General features: G+C 40.8%; 1 protein-coding gene across 11 annotated transcripts in view; it reads right to left on the bottom strand.

Annotated features, from left to right (window-relative positions):
* Nucleotides 1-17,075, bottom strand: part of MAGI2 (membrane associated guanylate kinase, WW and PDZ domain containing 2) — a 1,117,725-nt gene that overhangs the window by 90,412 nt on the left and 1,010,238 nt on the right. For 9 of the 11 annotated variants that reach the window (XM_034765732.1, XM_034765767.1, XM_034765751.1 and 6 more), the window contains 2 exons: nt 9,175-9,216; nt 3,664-3,755 (listed from right to left, as the gene is read on the bottom strand). In XM_034765732.1, coding sequence (XP_034621623.1) covers nt 3,664-3,755; nt 9,175-9,216 — 134 coding nt within the window. The remainder of the gene's footprint in view (nt 1-3,663; nt 3,756-9,174; nt 9,217-17,075) is intronic. The other 2 variants (XM_034765757.1, XM_034765793.1) reach the window with 1 other exon arrangement.

The following is a 17,075-nucleotide window of genomic DNA, read 5'->3' as shown; positions in this document are numbered from 1 at the left end:
GGTGCCAAGATAGGGATATGGGTTCCGTCTATCGCCCCACCATAGTTTGGGAATCCCATTGCAGCAAAGCCATCCACTATGACCTGCAGGTTTCCCAGAGTCACTACCCTTGATATCACCAGGTCTTTGATTGCCCTGGCAACTTGGATCACAGCAGCTCCCACAGTAGATTTGCCCACTCCAAATTGATTCCCGACTGACCAGTAGCTGTCTGGTGTTGCAAGCTTCCACAGGGCTATCGTCACTCACTTCTCAACTGTGAGGGCTGCTCTCATCCTGGTATTCTGGCACTTCAGGGCAGGGAAAAGCAAGTCACAAAGTTCCATGAAAGTGCCCTTACGGATGCAAAAGTTTCACAGCCACTGGGAATCGTCCCACACCTGCAACACGATGCGGTCCCACCAGTCTGTGTTTGTTTCCCGGGCCCAGAATCGGCGTTCCACGCCATGAACCTGCCCCAGTAACACCATGATTTGTACACTGCTGGGGCCCGTACTTTGTGAGAGGTCTATGTTCATGTCAATTTCCTCATCACTCTCGTCGCCGCGCTGCAATCGCCTCCTCGTCTGGTCCTGGTTTTGCTTTGGCATGTCCTGGCTCTGCATATACTCCAGGACAATGTGCATGGTGTTCATAGTGCTCATAATTGCCACGGTGATCTGAATGGGCTCCATGATCCCAGTGCTATGGCGTCTGGTCTGAAAAAAGGTGTGAAACTGACGGAGGGAGGGAGGGGCGACTGATGACATGGCGTACAGGTACAGGGTATTAAAATCAACAAAGGTGGCTGTGCATCAGGGAGAAACACAAACAACTGTCACACAGAATGGCCCCCCCCCCAAAGATTGAACTCAAAACCCTGGCTTTAGCAGGCCTTTGATTTCATGGAGGGAGGGGGAAGCAAATGAATACATCTATTTTTTACATCTTAAGCTGGCAGCAGACGGTGCAGCATGACTGATAGCCCTCGGCATCTTCTGGGTGCTTGGCAGAAGATGCTGTACTACGACTGCTAGCCATCATCGTCAAGACGGTTCAATAGGACTGCCGGCAGGACTGAGTCTCCAGGAGACAAAGCATGTCTGCCCAGGTGCCTCTGACTGAACTGGAATACGACGATGACGGATACCAGTCGTAATACGCCATCTACTGCCAAAAGGCAATTAACTGCTGCTGTGTAGCAATGCAGCCCCACGTCTGCCAGCACCCAGATAGCCAATGAAGGCTACCAGTCATACTGCACCGTCTACTGCCAAAAGGCAATTAACTGCTGCTGTGTAGCAATGCAGTACCACATCTGCCGGCACCCAGATGACATATGGTGACGGTGAGCTGAGCTGAGCTGAGCGGACTCCATGCTTGCTGTGGTATGTTGTCTGCATAGGTAACCTAGGTAAAAAGGCGTGAATCGATTGTCTGTTGTTGCTCTGGAGGAGGGGGAGGGGCCTGATGACATGTACCCAGAACTCCCTGCGACTCTGTTTTGCATCATCAGGCATTGGGATCTCAACCCAGAATTCCAATGGGCGGCAGAGACTACGGGAACTGTGGGATAGCTACCCACAGTGCAACGCTCTGGAAGTCGACGCTAGCCTCGGTACTGTGGACGCGGTCCGCCGACTTCATGCACTTAGAGCATTTTATGTGGGGACACACACAATCGACTGTATAAAACCGATATCTATAAAACCAGCTTCTATAAATTCGACCTAATTTTGTAGTGTAGACATACCCTAAGTCTCTGACTGCCAGAAGCTGGAACTGGACAACAGGGGATGGATCACTCATTAACTGCCCTATTCTGTTCATTCCCTCTGAAGTATCTGGCAGCAGGCACTATTGGAAAACAGGATAATGGGCTAGATGGATCATTGGTCTGACCCAGTATGGCCATTGTTATGTTCTTATCAATACTTGCTCCATAGTGGTAAATGTGATAATACATTTATTTCTTATTTGAAATATAGTAAATAATTTTGGTTTCTCAGATACCACCACAGGACAAGTGTTAACATTTTAATGGCTATCATTTTATTTTGTATGGATTTGAATAAATGACATGTAAATCTATCAAACTATATTTGGATTTTTCTAAAAAGGATGTGTCTGTTGTATGTAAGCAACATAGAATAAATAGTTGGTTATGGTATATCGTTTTATCTATATAGGTTTGGGATGGGATCAGTCTTGAGTGGCAAAAAGTTATGACTGAGTCATGCAGGTCACTCCAAATATGTTCCATTAAAAATAAATCATATGCCACACCACCTAATCATATATTGAATATATGCCACACATTTTACAAAAAAGGATATTAAAAGGTTTTAGAGAATTTTTAAAATTGTATGTGTGTTCTGTTTTGTGTATTGAGTGCAAGGGACTGGATTAGTAGACCTCTTGAGATCCCTTCCAATCCTATGAGTCTATGATTCCTCAACCTGTAAAGCCAATGAGTCCAATAATTATGTCATTATTTAAGGTTTTGAGGCCTTGCAAGGCTAGAAGCACATGCTGGATGCCTCTTTGGAAAGGTGGGGATGTGTGGCATAAATCTCCCATATCCATGCCTGATGCATCACAAGTTATTGGTTCTTAAACCTGTCACTGGTGCAGAATGAAATGGCCTGGGCCTTAGACCAGGTAACATTTTGGGGGAAATTCCATATTGGGGTAGAAAAAAGGAAACCGTTCTCTAGGTGGTTTATATTTTTTATTGTTTTTATTTAGAAAAGGCATCTATTTGAAGCTGCTCAGAAATTCTGAGTTTAGAAAAAATCGAGGTGGAAGTGGATTAGTGCACAAGGAGCAAGTGAAGTGGTCAAAGGAATGAGATAATGGCAATTTATCATGTAGGCAGCAATTCTGTGTCCACGGTACATATTTTAATATACTCTTCAGTGTTTTTTCACTATATGAGATGCTGTGATGTTTTCTAGTAGATAATTAATGCACTTAATCTACAGTGGATTTATTTTATAGAAGGGACCACTGTGATCATCCAGTCTGCCTGCCTTCATATCACAGGCCACAGAACTTCACCCATGCATGCCTATAAGAGACCCATAACCTCTGTCTGAGTTACTGAAGTCCTCAAATCATGATTTAAACATGAGTGAAGTCATGACTCAATTAAGTCAATGGTAAAACTCCCATTGGCTTCAGTGTCCAGATTTCACCTGTAGTGCATGTGTTCCCAAAGATGAATGAGGTAATTAGCAGTACTCTCTAATCCCACACATTCCATATGTGTACAGTTTGTATCTACATTGACTTACTTTAGTACAGCATGGTATTCATTCACACATGCTCATACAAAATTTGATGCAAATCTACTAGTTAAACTCAGTACTTGATCTTCCAGGGAAGCCAATAGTTCTCTGTAAGTCAATAATTAAAAGGGCCAAATAGCAGTCAGTTCTCTAAAAAAGATTGGAGAGTGCACTCTTCCTAACTTAATACAAAATGATTCACAATGACATATTTTAAGTGGAGATGCTGACAATTTGAGAGACCTGTCTTTTTCAATGGATGAACAGGAAAAAGTCTTTTTACTTGGAGTTATAAAATTCCATTCCTTAATGACCACTGTACGAAGTGATATTTTTCTGACACTTACAAAGATACTGAAACTATAAAATAGAAAGCCATGAAGAAACTACTTACAGGTTGTCCAGGTTCATCTCCTCCAAGGATTCTGAAGCCAAATCCAGACTCCATCCTCCGAAGATGAACATCCAGCTCCTTGTAATCTGGACCTGGTTTAAAAGGAGATCGCATTGAATAATGTATTTTTGTTTTTCCTTGAGAAACTGAATATCCCAGTGGTTAGTTCATTGGAAATGATTAATGATGGTCCTGTTAGAGCGGGTGGAAACTGTATTGAAAACAATGTGTTGTACACAGACAGACACAGATACTTGAATATGAAGATATCTCTAAAGATGGTGGTGTGCAGATATTCAATCGAAACTAGAAAGTGGGTAGTATGAGGCAAATTCTGCCCTTGATACATGGCATAATGTACTGCCTTCTTCCTATGACTGCCTTTGTATTACGTTTTATTGCTCCACCATCAGTGATGGTATTTACTTTGTAACTTTAGTTTAGTTCTTCAAAACTTTAAAAGATTAATTTGACATGGGAGTTGGAGATACTTGAAAAATGATCAGCTCTAATTACAAGTCAGTAGAATTAAATAACCATTAATGAAAAGACCATTTTAATCTACACAGGTATAAACAGTGTGCCAACTTGTATAGTGTAGCTTTACAGTATTTCAGTCTGAGATAATACACTTGATAAAGAATTTTGGTGCTAGTTGGCATTCGAAGTCCCTAAAATGAAGGGTTTGAAATGGACAGATAACACAACATGTAGAAAACACCCAAAAATATTTAAATAAATGGTATTCTATTATTGTTAATTTTTTAATCACTTGACAGCCCTAATACAAATATCTATAATGGATGGTAATGGGGTGGGTGATAGCTCTGCAGTGCTGCTTTCTATTTAAAAGGAGCAATGAGCTTGAGCGATCTTGTGACACACCACAAACTTTTCCCAAAGCCTCCACTTCATTCATACAGACAGCAAATGGTCACTAGCCCTTGCATTGAAGGACAATGTATACACTGAGGGCTGGACAAAAAAAAGTTAGATGTGATGCTTAGCATAGAGTGACCATATGTCCCGATTTTATAGGGAGAGTCCCAATTTTGGGTTCTTTTTCTTCTATAGGCTCCTATTACCCCCCACCCCATCCTGATTTTTTTCACACTTGCTGTCTGGTCGCCCTAGCTTAGCATCATAATGCCTAAAATTTAGATGCCTAGAAAATCACTGCAATTCACAAAGCCTGAGTGCTAAGCACTACACCTCTCACATATGTAAGTGACTATATCCATGCTGTAGGAAAGTGCCTGTTTTTGCTTGTGAATCTCTGCTGTGAACCCTCTCCTGGAGTTAGGTGCCCATGCCATTTTAGCAAGAAGAGGAGGGAATGGTGGTGCCCTCCTTATAGCTTTTAGCAAGTTGTTACTTGGGATATGTGAGAGACCCAGGCTTAATTCCCCTGTCTTTGCCAGACGGTGAGGAGGACTTTAACAGGGGATCTCCAAGCTCTCAAAAAAGTGGTCGAACCACTGAACTATGGGATATTCTGATGTGGGGCTCTGTCAGTCTGTCCCATTGATGCTATGCCACAGTGAATAAAAAATTAAAGAGTGACTGGGCCAGAAACAGAGTGCGTGAGTGACTCTGTAGTCCAGGGGTTAGGGCACCCATCTGGGAGGTGTGAGATACTGGAGCCAGTCCCCCTGCTCCAACCTGTCTTTAATTTCCACAGTAGAACAGCTTCAACAGGAGAGCTTGAGCGAGTGAACCATAGTTCAGTGGTTCAAGTACTCTCTCAAGAAGTGGGAAACATCCTTTCTCTCCCTGTGGCAAAGAGGGGGACTTGAACTTGGGTTTCCCATCCCAGGGGAGTGCTCTAATCAGTGGACTAAAAGTTATAAGGTCGGCACCTCCAGCTTGATTTTGAATGGGAGTTGATCTGGTAGGCAGCTTCTGAGCGCACCTGCAGGATCAGGCCCTGGGCGTGATTTAAGTGGCTGAACGCCTAGCTTACTCCAGGTTCATCAGCTGCTCTGGAGTTTTAGCAAGAGATTGACGTCTGGACACCTAGAATGAGGCAGCAGTGTGCATGCCCAGAGGCAGCTAGGGAACTTTTACCCTGAAAGCTTACGCGCCCAGTGAGTTTAGGCACCCAGAAGGTTCAGTGGCATTTGATGCATTGCAGTGATGCATCCTGAAACTAGGACTTAGGCATCTAACTTCTTTTGTGTATCCAGCCCTTACAGCCTTGTGGCTCTACTTAACCTATATATTTACATGATAAGCCATAACAGCTTCAAAATAGCTTATCATATCAACTCACTTAAATTTCTCTGACAAGTGTCCATGTGCACAAAAATTGTTAAATTAACGAGAAGGTTGTTCCACAAGTGGACACAGGCAGAGGAGTTTTAAACTAGAAACTGTTCTCTTGCCTCTCCTTGTCTTGTTTCTAAGTTTATTGTGGAGGAGTCTTGCAGGCAGTACTGCAGTAGTGAGAAACGAGGGGCTCAGTTTTAAAATCTCAGCTTTAACTTTGAATGGCACTGGTGTGAATGGTTTGTCACAACCTGAACACTAGCTTTTTGTGTTGATGTCAATTTATTATGTGCTCCTGACTGTAGGTATTGAGAATATGACTGTCAGCTTGTGATTAATATGGTTCTGGCACAAACACTCAGACTTCAACTACACAATAAATAAATAAAAGAAAATAAAGAAAATCACATTGCTGACATTTTTTTTAAAAAATCACTAAAAGCAAACATTTGGTATTTTCATGCTGCCTTTTTTTTATTATGGTGAAAAAGGGATTATTGTGAGAGTCAGATACTATGATGGGCATCAGTACGAAAACTGCTGACATATTTCTTTCCTAAAGTCCCCTCTCTGAGCACATAGATTTAACTAGGCAAGGTCCAGACCTTTAGGTTTAGGCCAAAAATATTTTATGCAGGGATCTTGCTGCCTCTCATAGGGCTCTAACATGTCATTTTGGAAGCTCTTTGACTAATTAGCGGTTTTGTGTGCTAATCAGTCCTGGCAAAAGACAAGTGTCTTGGCAATCTACATTAGACATTAGCTACTACTATTTTGCCATGAGTGTAGAGCCAATAATGTTCCTGAAACACTGACAAATTTGCTTTAAAAGTAGGATTTTGTTCCATCCAGGAGAACACTACTGGACAGCTTATTTTCCCATCAAGCAATACAAAGCTTCTAAAAGTAAACAAAGGACTAAGTGGGGGTGGGACATGAGGTCCTTTTAAAAGGTATTTTGGTATATCCTTGGTGTCTGGTCCTGTGAGATTCAGGCCTCGAGTATCTTTTTCTCTGTCAGGTATTGTTGTATATGCCAAATTTTGCCATTTTTCCTGATGGAGAGAGTGAAATTTCTCAGTGGCTCAAATTCACAAAGGAAAAATGGCCTTATTGAGAACAGAACAACACTCATGACCTAAGACGAACTGTACCCTGATGATAAGTATTATTTCATTATAGATTGGCACCTTGCATTTCACCTCAAGTAATGGGAAATGGATAGTGTTGCAGCCCTAGGAATAAAGCAGGGACTGAATTGTGGCAGAATAACAATTTGGACTCTACTTCCTCCTTGTTCCATTGGGGCTGTAGCACCCTTTTCCTGGCACAGCTTACTTTTCCCTCCAGACCAGCTCAGCTTAGCTGGCTGGTGCACTACTCACTCTCAATATGGAACGGTGAGTAGCAGTTCAGTTGTAGCTGCTCTTCTCCCGTGATCCCTCTGAAGTTCATGAAGTTTTGTTGGAATACCTCTTATTCCTTTTATGTTTAAAGTGAGATTTTTCTAATAGAGCGTTTGGCCAGGAAGAGACACCATTAACCAAAGTGCCAACTTATAAAACAATCTGGGCTCCCCATTGTTCTGTGAACTCCAAGAGACAAACAATGATCTCATCACAACACAGTAGGGGTGCTACACAACACTGGGGAATTCCAACTGATGAGTCCTGATGAAGCGGAAATGTGATTTATAATATGAAAATTACTTTTTGGTGTATTGTTAATGAACAACAGTGAGATCTCATACATGCTTTGAATAGGAAACTCTCTCAATTTGATTCTTGTACTGTATTCATCCAAGTTCCGAGATGCATTTCACATTGATAAATGGACACAGAGTTGTTTCTTTAAGGCATAAAACTAGAGGAGAAGATATGTCACTGAAAATGATTGATTCAGTTTATGAATGATTTCAAGCCTCACAAACGCAAAGAGTGATATTTTGTATGAATTAATTTGGCGCATGGGATGATGCTGTAATTAAATATTTCTTCTTAAATCTCTTCTACATTTTAATTAAAACAAGAATACAGAGCTTTATTAGAAAAATTTGGCAGTCTTGCTGTGCTTATTCACTTTTCCTGCTAAAAATAAACATTTGTTTGAACTTTCTCAGTCAAGGTGAATACTAAGAGAGAGAAAAAAGGAAGAAATAAAGAATCAGGAATTTGCAAATTACTATTATTAATTGTGGTTAATGTGAAAACGCAAAATCTTCATATCAGAGTTTCAAATGCTCTTGAAAAGTATGAAAAGTTTTAAGAACAATTATGGGCCTGCTAATCTCCAACATTAGTAGTATTTTTAATTTGCACAATTTTGATTTATACATATGCAAAGAAAGTAAATGAAGGCTGCATGATAGAAAATAAGAAAGCTTAATAATTAAATCTGTATCCTAATGGAGAATTATGCTACATTTCTATTCAGAGGGAATTTTGTAGTCAACCTATAAGCCTTAGAGGGTATACAAAAAACAACATAAAGCTCTATTTTTACAAACATTTAGGCACACAAGACAAGGTACTTATGTGCCTAAATGTTTGCAGGATATAGGCCTGAGAGAGGACTTTAATGGCAATGACAAAACAACCTTCACTGGACCAGCAGCACTTGGTGCAGCTCTTTATTTAACAGTATGAGATTTCAGGAAATGGAATGAATTCTTTCTAAATTAATGTACTGTTGATATTTCAAAAGAATGAAGGTGATTCAAACAACCACAAAGTTATTATTTTAAAATATTTTTTTTAACAGACAGACAGAAGATGTTTATGGATGAAATAAATCTGTGGTCTGCATAACCCATCCTTTCTGCTCTGTAGCACGTGAACCTTGGATTCATTGCAAGGTATAGAGAGATTAAAAATGTCTAAATAATCTTCTAGCATCAGATATATTGGAATATTTTTATGGTACTAGCATTATGTGAATGAATACTAAGAACACCAAAGAGCATATAAAACATTGTTACACGAACACACAAGCTGGCTGAGGAAAAGGGAAGACTTCAGTCTGCTCCAAATAACACTCCACATTAGGGAAAGCTTTAGTGCTTATCATTCTTTAACCCTGTCTAGTTAAATACCAAAATTAAAAAAAAGCTGTACTATATAGAATGGTGATTGAGCACTCATGATTGGCTAAAACCCAGAGCAATGATTAAAGGAAGAACAGTTACTTAAACATAAAATGGAGGACAGTTATTTTACAGAACAATGAAGGCTGAAGAATACTTGCCAGAGGAATCCACTCGAAAACCAGTCCTGGGCGGCACTTGCTCTGAATAGGAAAATGGGGAATTAAAGATGAAATACGTTTCTTCAGACATTTAAAGACGTAGCGCCACTTTCTCTGTCATGATCTGAATTGTTAAAGTGCAGTTGCTACCTTTTGTTAGATATGTTTCCTCCTACTTTTTAGTAGACTGATGAAGTTGAGCTAGATATAAATATTTATGTTCCATACAGTTCATTTCTTTGTAAAGTGTAACTGATAGTAAACTGGTAGCATCCCTTCAATGGAAGTGGCATTTGCCTTACACTGATGTTAACGTAATTGACATTGTAAATGTTAGTGGAAATGGCTATGTTTATTTATCAGCAAGCAACAGTAAAAGAGAAAGTTAAATGGCTGAAGTTAAAGGACTCAACCCGGCATTCACTGAAGTCAACTGCAAATCCCCTATTATCATCAATGGGAGCAGGTGTTTGCAAAAGAGATTTGTATAACAACCAACAACAGGTGAAACTGGAGAAAACAGAAAGCTGAATTCACGTTCACAGCTCTTTTGCTCATCACAAACTGTTTTAACTGTGAACTCATTCTTTACAATCTCTGCTGAGCCCTGCAAGTGAATTGCAACCAGTTCTCATTCACTGGCCAACAACGGCTGCTCTTTTATATTCAATCTACCTTTTCTATAAAAGCATGGTTTGTATTTGATGGTATAAGTGAAGTACCTTCTATCATATCAGTAGGAAAATCATTAAATGGAGAAGCATATATTACTTTCCTGAGTTAAAAGCATCTCAGCATGGAAATATCCGAGAGCTCACACAAAGGATGAACTGGCTTTCTTGGAGCAGCTCCAGTCTATTGTGTATAATTAAAAATCTCTCATGGGAAAATACAGTATGATGATGTTCACTTGAAAGTTGCTGATCAATATTACCGATACTCTTTTAGAAAGCATTTCCACATGATTGGCGGCATAGTATTAACGAACACCCACTGAATGTGTTGAGAGATCAAGGCACAGCTGAGTGACACACGAAAGAAATATGTATATTGATGAAAGAAAGATTACTCTGGAGTGCTGTTTAGTTTATGTAATGGTTATTACTCAAAGAAAAAGAGTGAGAATTTTTAAGGAAGCACATGCTTGCAGTTTAAAAAGCTAGCTATTTAATATTTGTACTTTACATATGAATTTTATACTGTATTTTTTTTAGGTTGGGATTTTCAAGACTACGTAAGTGACCTAGGAGCATCATTCCAATTGACTTTCAATGGGATTCATGCTCCTAAGTCACATAGCGCTAGATTCACAAGAGGAACATTGGTGCCTAACTGCCACTGAAGGTCTTTAAGTCCAACATTTAGATGCCACTGGCATTCACAAACCACCACACAGCTGTAACCTAATCCTATAGGTGCCTAAAGTTTCTAGGTGCCTAAGTTTCTGCCAGTGGGCATGTGCACAGCTATGTAAGCCTAGACATTCAGTGCCTAGCTCACACCTGAGCCTTGGTGGGATTCACAAATTAGATGTTTGCTCACCTGTTTCACCTTTGGAGCCTGACAAGGTAGGCATGGTCTGAGGCTGTCTTTGAGCATGCCTACAGGATCGGGTCCCACACAAAACAGAGACTGAGGTGGTGCTGCCACTTCCACTCACGTATCACAGTGATTAGAGCACTTACCCAGGATGTAGGAGCTGCAGGCTCTAGTTCCTACTCTGTTTGCTTCAGAGCAGGAACTTGAACCTGTCTTCCCCTTCCCAAGTGAATGTCCTAACTCCCTTTTTGTTTGCAGTGTTGTGGTAGCCACGTTGGTCCCAGGATATCAGAGATAGAAGGTGGGTGAGATAAAATCTTTTATTGAATCTTTTGGTGAAGGAGACAAGCTTTCAAGCTACATAGTCCTGAAGAAGCTCAAAAGCTTGTCTCTTTTATCAACAGAAGTTGCTCCCCTAAATGATATTACCTTTATATAAGTCCTTTTTGTGAACGTAGTCCTGAGGCCCCTTTGAAAATCCCACCATCAATGCACAGTGAAACCTGTCTTAACATACAAGCAGCTGATGAAAAATTTCAGCTGCAATAACAGAGTTAGCAACCACTGAAATGACTGTCAAAACTTGTTCTTAGTGGAAGTGGTCTTCTAATGAATTCAGAGCTCACGACTGGGAGCAGGTGCATTTGAAACTAATGCTACTCCACTACACACTCAGAGAAATGCTCTCTTCTATTTATTGCTTTTCTAGATTTTAATGGTATTTTTAAAAGAAACAGCTATTTTAATGCATGGAAAGCAATTTTGTCTTGATAGCCCCAATAATATTTTATGCTTGGAGGTACCTAAGTTTTTTCTGTTGATCATACATCTAGAATTACTCTCTCAAATGGTTCTAAGATTGGATCATTTTGCATTGCTCATTTGTGCTTGTCAATTATCTTAATACCATTCTATACTGGCCTCAAGCAGCATTGTGAATAAGCTCTTAACTGTAACAAATTAGGCAGGAATTCACTTAGATAGGTTAACAGGGTCATGAATCTTAGTAAGGTCTCCTTGTTTTGAGGTCTTTCCATTTCCACAAGAGCCACCTCCTACTTTGGGTCCAGTTGAATATGTTTCTGCTGTAGTTTGTGTCCTTCAGAGCTAGTCTATTTCAGTCTCATCTGGCATTTGTGCCCGATCAATTAAGGTTCTTTTCTCTGGCTCTCTGTGGAACACTACACAATCTCGGATTGCACTATTCATTTTTGCCCCAAATCAGCAGTGCATCAACTATTACTTACTTTCAACTCATTCAGATCCTCACAGATTTGGAATACAGTGCTTTGCTACTTCTCAGGTGCTGAAGCAATCCTAAAGGGAAGTTGCTTAAATATATGCCTACCAAAACGAGAAGTGAAAGATGCAGACCTTGGCACCTCTCTGACCATGTGAAAGAGTAATGTCCCTTTAGGAGGATTCTAACCAATTCCTTACACACAACAGAGGATTTGTAAACATGTTACTGCGTCTTTGAAAAGGAAAATGCTACCATTAGGACATGTGGTCAGCTTGGAGCCTGGGTTCACACAGTCTGCAAAGTGCCAGCAACCAGCAGAAAGTATCTAATGAGGGAAGATCTTTAAGGACAGCAACCTGAAGAATTAATTTAAAAGGAACTCCCCTTTCATCAGCAGCCACCACCCCACATTATTGGTTGCAGAGATATAAGTTGCTCTTTTCACACTCACATAGCTCGGTGCTTAAACAGCCTCAGAAAATCTGAAGAACAGCAGATTCTAAGTGAAGGGGAAGATATGATCTGAAGATCTTGCCCTTTTCTCGCCTCTATTTTCCCTCTCCCCTTCCCCAAATAATAAAATTTGTCAAAAATCACAGAAGAAAAAATTGTAATTTAGAAATATGCTAACAGATATAATAATCTGACTGATGAGGCTGTCTGCTCCTGACATGTGTCCCTGCACTACAAGATTACTAGATGGGTTTGGAATTGTCCTCACCCAATCAGATTGCATATTGATCATGTGCACATCAGCACTATAAAATTCCTTATGTATTTTATTGAAAACAATTTGCTGGAAATGTTAAATTTCACCAAAATATTCAGAGCACTAATGAGCTGTGAAATGTCCTTTTATAAAAAGCAAGACATTTTTAGATATAGGAGAATAACTATTCATATGGCAGCTTTTAACCTTCCCTCTACTTACCATTACATTCTGGTCTCCTTCCACCCTATCTTGGACTTCTCACACTACAACTTATCCCTCTGTCTACTAGGAAGCAGAGGAACTATTGGCAAAGGCCAGTATAAAGAGACCAGACTGCCCACTTCCACCACAATCAAAAGACTTCCAGAGTATAGAAATAGGTAACAACAAATGTGGGATCTTTTTCACTGCATTCTACAGTGTAAGAAAAGAAAACCTGCAAACAAATGAGAGGGAAGTTGGATGGGGCATGAGGAAGACCATAAACAATTTACTGATAAGGTCATTTCCCCTCATCATGTGTCTTTCTTTCCCCCATCCTACAGTGTATTCATGGCATTAAGCTAATGTAGCAATATGAAGGAAGACACATAATCTTAATAATAAGCCATGAGACCTCAGGAGGAGGGCTTCTTTATTTTTTGAGCTTTAAACTTTTTTCTTTTTTGTGGCTCTCAATGCATACACCTCAGTAAATATATAATAGTAGAAAAAATGACAATAAGAATGCGCAAGCTGAGACACTGGTTATTACAGCAATTACTTAAAAGACATCCTGGTGTCTTCATCTTCCAAATAATAAGAGAGTTCAAGATAAATGAATGAAAAAGTTAGATGAAAAGTTAGCCATTCTCTTGGATTTGTGTGGTCTTTTTTTCTCTTTCGGCAGATTCTGAAATGGTACCCAACTGGTTTAATAACAGGTTAAATGAGATTACCTTACAGTTTGTCATTTTGCCACAGCCAGAAAATCCCACACTTTTGTGATCCATTTGTTCACAGATGGAGAATCTGATGTTGCCAATCTGCTGTAAGGTCTTATTTCTAACCACCATAATATGAAGGGAGATTTCCACAAATGTCTGGAAATTCAGAAGTGGGGCATAGGGCAGCCATAATATACATGTTCCTTATGACAAACTCCAGCTCATAAGAACACTGTCTAGAGTACATGATCAATACTCACTCTCTTTTAATGGCAACACTATTAATGCACATTATTTCAAATGTACAATATTAATATATAACCTTTAAAATGACCTGTTGCACTCTCTTGTCTCCCAGGGGAAACTCACATTCATAGGTCTCCTTGATGGTTGCTAATAGAGATTCAAATTCTTTTTTATTTATTTATTTTTAAGCATTGATATTTCCAAGAATGCTTTGAGATCTGCTTTCTATTGGGTAAGTGTACACAGAAGGGCACCCAGCAAACAGCTTGAGAATGTCCCACTGCTGAGCAATTGGCTTTTTTAGCTCCATTTGCAACCAGACATCTAGCTGAATGTCTTAAGAGAGCAGTGGAGGAGAGAGATCCATTCTTAGCCACATGCTCCACCTGCTCCAAAGTTCTACCTTACACATGCATAAACACTAAGAGCTAAGCAATTTGGTACTGCCTAAATGCCCAAGAGGGGATGCTTGGAAGTATCTAAAACAGGAAAAAAACCAAGAATGGCTGAAAACAGCAGGTTCACATAGAAGTTCAAGTATACATGTAGATAAAACATCTAATTTAAACAGTTGTATCTAGAGGAGGGGGAACATAATTGTAGGCTGTGTCTTTCCAGTCAAAGTGCACATAGCCTGAAGGGGCAACAGCTGAAGATTGAATTGTTTAGCTGCTCAAGTGAATACACAATAAGCCTTGCTGAACTTAAATCCGAAGATTCAAAAGTAGAAATCATTTTGAAACAAGGGTTAGTCTGCTCCAGTCTCTGCAAAGACTGGAGAGATTGTGTATAGTCCACTACGCAGAAACATTTGAGAGTAACACAGAAATCTTATGAAGCTATTCATCGGGTCAGGAAAGCAGAGAGAAAGGAACTTATGGCTCTGGTAAGTCTACCAGGCAGGTGAAAACAGGTTTGGAAACATGTAAGTATGGGTCTCTCAGGGCTATGGGGCACAGGAAAAATGCCCATTGACAAGACCACTCTGAAAAAGCCAGTTCCTGCACCCAAAGGCAAGATAGAGAACACTAGAGACCAGGGCCGGCTCCAGGCACCAGCTTAACAAGCAGGTGCTTGGGGCGGCCAAGGGAGAGGGGCGGCACCTGCGGCAATTCGGGGGCGGCAGGTCCCTCACTCCCTCTAGGAGCGAAGGACCTGCCACTGAACTGCCGCCACCGATCGCATCTTTTTTTTTTTTCAATTGCCGCTGCCAATGGCGATTGCGGCTTTTTTTTTTTGCTTGGGGAGGCGGAAATGCTGGAGCCAGCCCTGCTAGAGACAGTATGCTTTCTTCAGGCCTGCTTATTATTGAGAAGATTGCAGGGCTTGATAATTTTCCTGATGTATGTTGTACCTCTGCTCATAGGGGTCTCTGAAGCAGAAGCATTGACCAAGTAGTCCATGTGAAGAAATTGCTTTCTGCAGTGAAGCGGAAAATGGGAAAGCTGTGAGTGAAAGGATCAAGAAGAATTAGAGAGTTAGTAATATGGTGATTGGTGCTGTATAAATATGATTATATAGACATACGTCCAGATGGATTCTTATGACAACTTCCAATGTTTAGAGATGTGAAGGCAAGGAGGCTTTGATCAGGGTGGGGCAGCAGAGGAGGAAGAGAGAAAGCACTGCTGTTGGTTTGAGATAGGCCATGCAGAAGTGGAGAAAGAGGAATGACTCTGCCCCAGATATCTTTGGGCCAGAGAGTGATGGGATGACAATAGTGATGGCTCCAGAGAGAAGGTAGTTGTACTAATATTAGTAAAGTAAGAACACAGATAAAATCTCCCTCTATTATGAACAGACTGAGATAGGGAGTCAATGGAAAGAGTATGTTAGTGTCAGAATCCCACACCCAAGATGAATGGAAACCTTCAGAATCTTTGGAAGGGAAGAACAGTCGGACGTTCTGCTGTAATGAAGCTCTTTTTCCACTGAAAAGATCCGTAACAGATTCCCTGTGCCACATACAGTGTTAGGAGCTCAGGGGCTATTTTGTCCAGTGGGTAACTATGGAGTGATGGGACAAAGCCATCATCACCCTGGAGGCCAGTATCTGGGCCAATCGGTATCTTCAGAGGAACTAAGAAAAACACCATGGTTTAACTGAACTCTTCTCTCGTGTATTGACCAAAGGGAGGGATCCAGAACAAAGGTTGAAGATGCCAGGATCAATCCGACAAGGGGCAGTTCTGATAGAAATTAACCTAACCACAAGGGACTTATGAAATTTCGTGAGGAGTAGCAGGATTCTGTCTCCCATCTCTGTGGCTTCTCCCACAGCCTGCTAGGTGGAGGATGTGCTGGGTGCTGGAATGGAGCTAGTCAGGTTCAAATACTCATTTCTGATGCTTCCAATGGGCCCTTTGTGTGGAAGTAGCACTGTGAGGAAGCAGTTTCAATAAGAGAAAAAGAACTGGGGAAGGGCTGACTACAGGCAGCCTGGCATCAAAATCCTGAGATAAAGACAGTGAAGGAAACAATTGGCTGGACGCTCTCTGCCCATTTATGAACTTCAAGCAGAGCTCATTTTTATTTGTCTCTTGGACAAAGAAAGTCAGTCAGACTGCAGTGGAAGCAGACAATCTGGTCCCTCTACACTGGCCCATGCCTCCTTGCTTCCTGGTAGATGGAGCCATAACAGTGTAAGGGTATTGCACTGGCTAAGTTTGTCATGTCCAACTCTGCTGGTTGGTCTAGATACTGCAGAGGAACCTATTACTGTGACCAGTTAAATGTAATTCCTTTAGCACAAGTGGGCGAGTCCTACGCCTTCTTGTTGAAGGGTCAGGATTTTATGCTGCTGATCATCAGTGCTGAAGGTTGATACATAAGTTATCCACTGTAGGTTTGGGGAAGAGGAGATGTTTGGCAGTTGCTCAAAAGGGCCATTCTAGCAGCTGTGGCATGCCAGAGTGCAGGGGTTGTGAAGGGTCTGGCTAGATACCTGCACTAGGGGATTTTCCTACATTAGAGGAATTCTAAGCCAAATTTAAATTTGCTATTTGCTGCCAGAGTGGTGAGAACCAGAACTGGCAGGGCTGAATATCTCTCTGTATATTTTATGCTTTTCGTTTAAAAGCAGATTATCTGTAGGCTATTAGGTTCATTTTGGTTGTTTTGAATTGAAGTTTGCAAGGTATGTGTCAGAGACAAGCTGTTGGTGAAAGAGACATGCTTTAGAGTTTACACAGAACTCTTCTTCAGGTCAGGTAAGAACAATTAGACAGTGGAATCC

This window comes from Trachemys scripta, chromosome 1 (genome assembly GCF_013100865.1).
Source record: "Trachemys scripta elegans isolate TJP31775 chromosome 1, CAS_Tse_1.0, whole genome shotgun sequence".
NCBI lineage: Eukaryota > Metazoa > Chordata > Testudines > Emydidae > Trachemys > Trachemys scripta.
The sequence above is the reverse complement of the archived record's forward strand: the minus strand, read 5'-3'. Positions and strand labels throughout refer to the sequence as shown.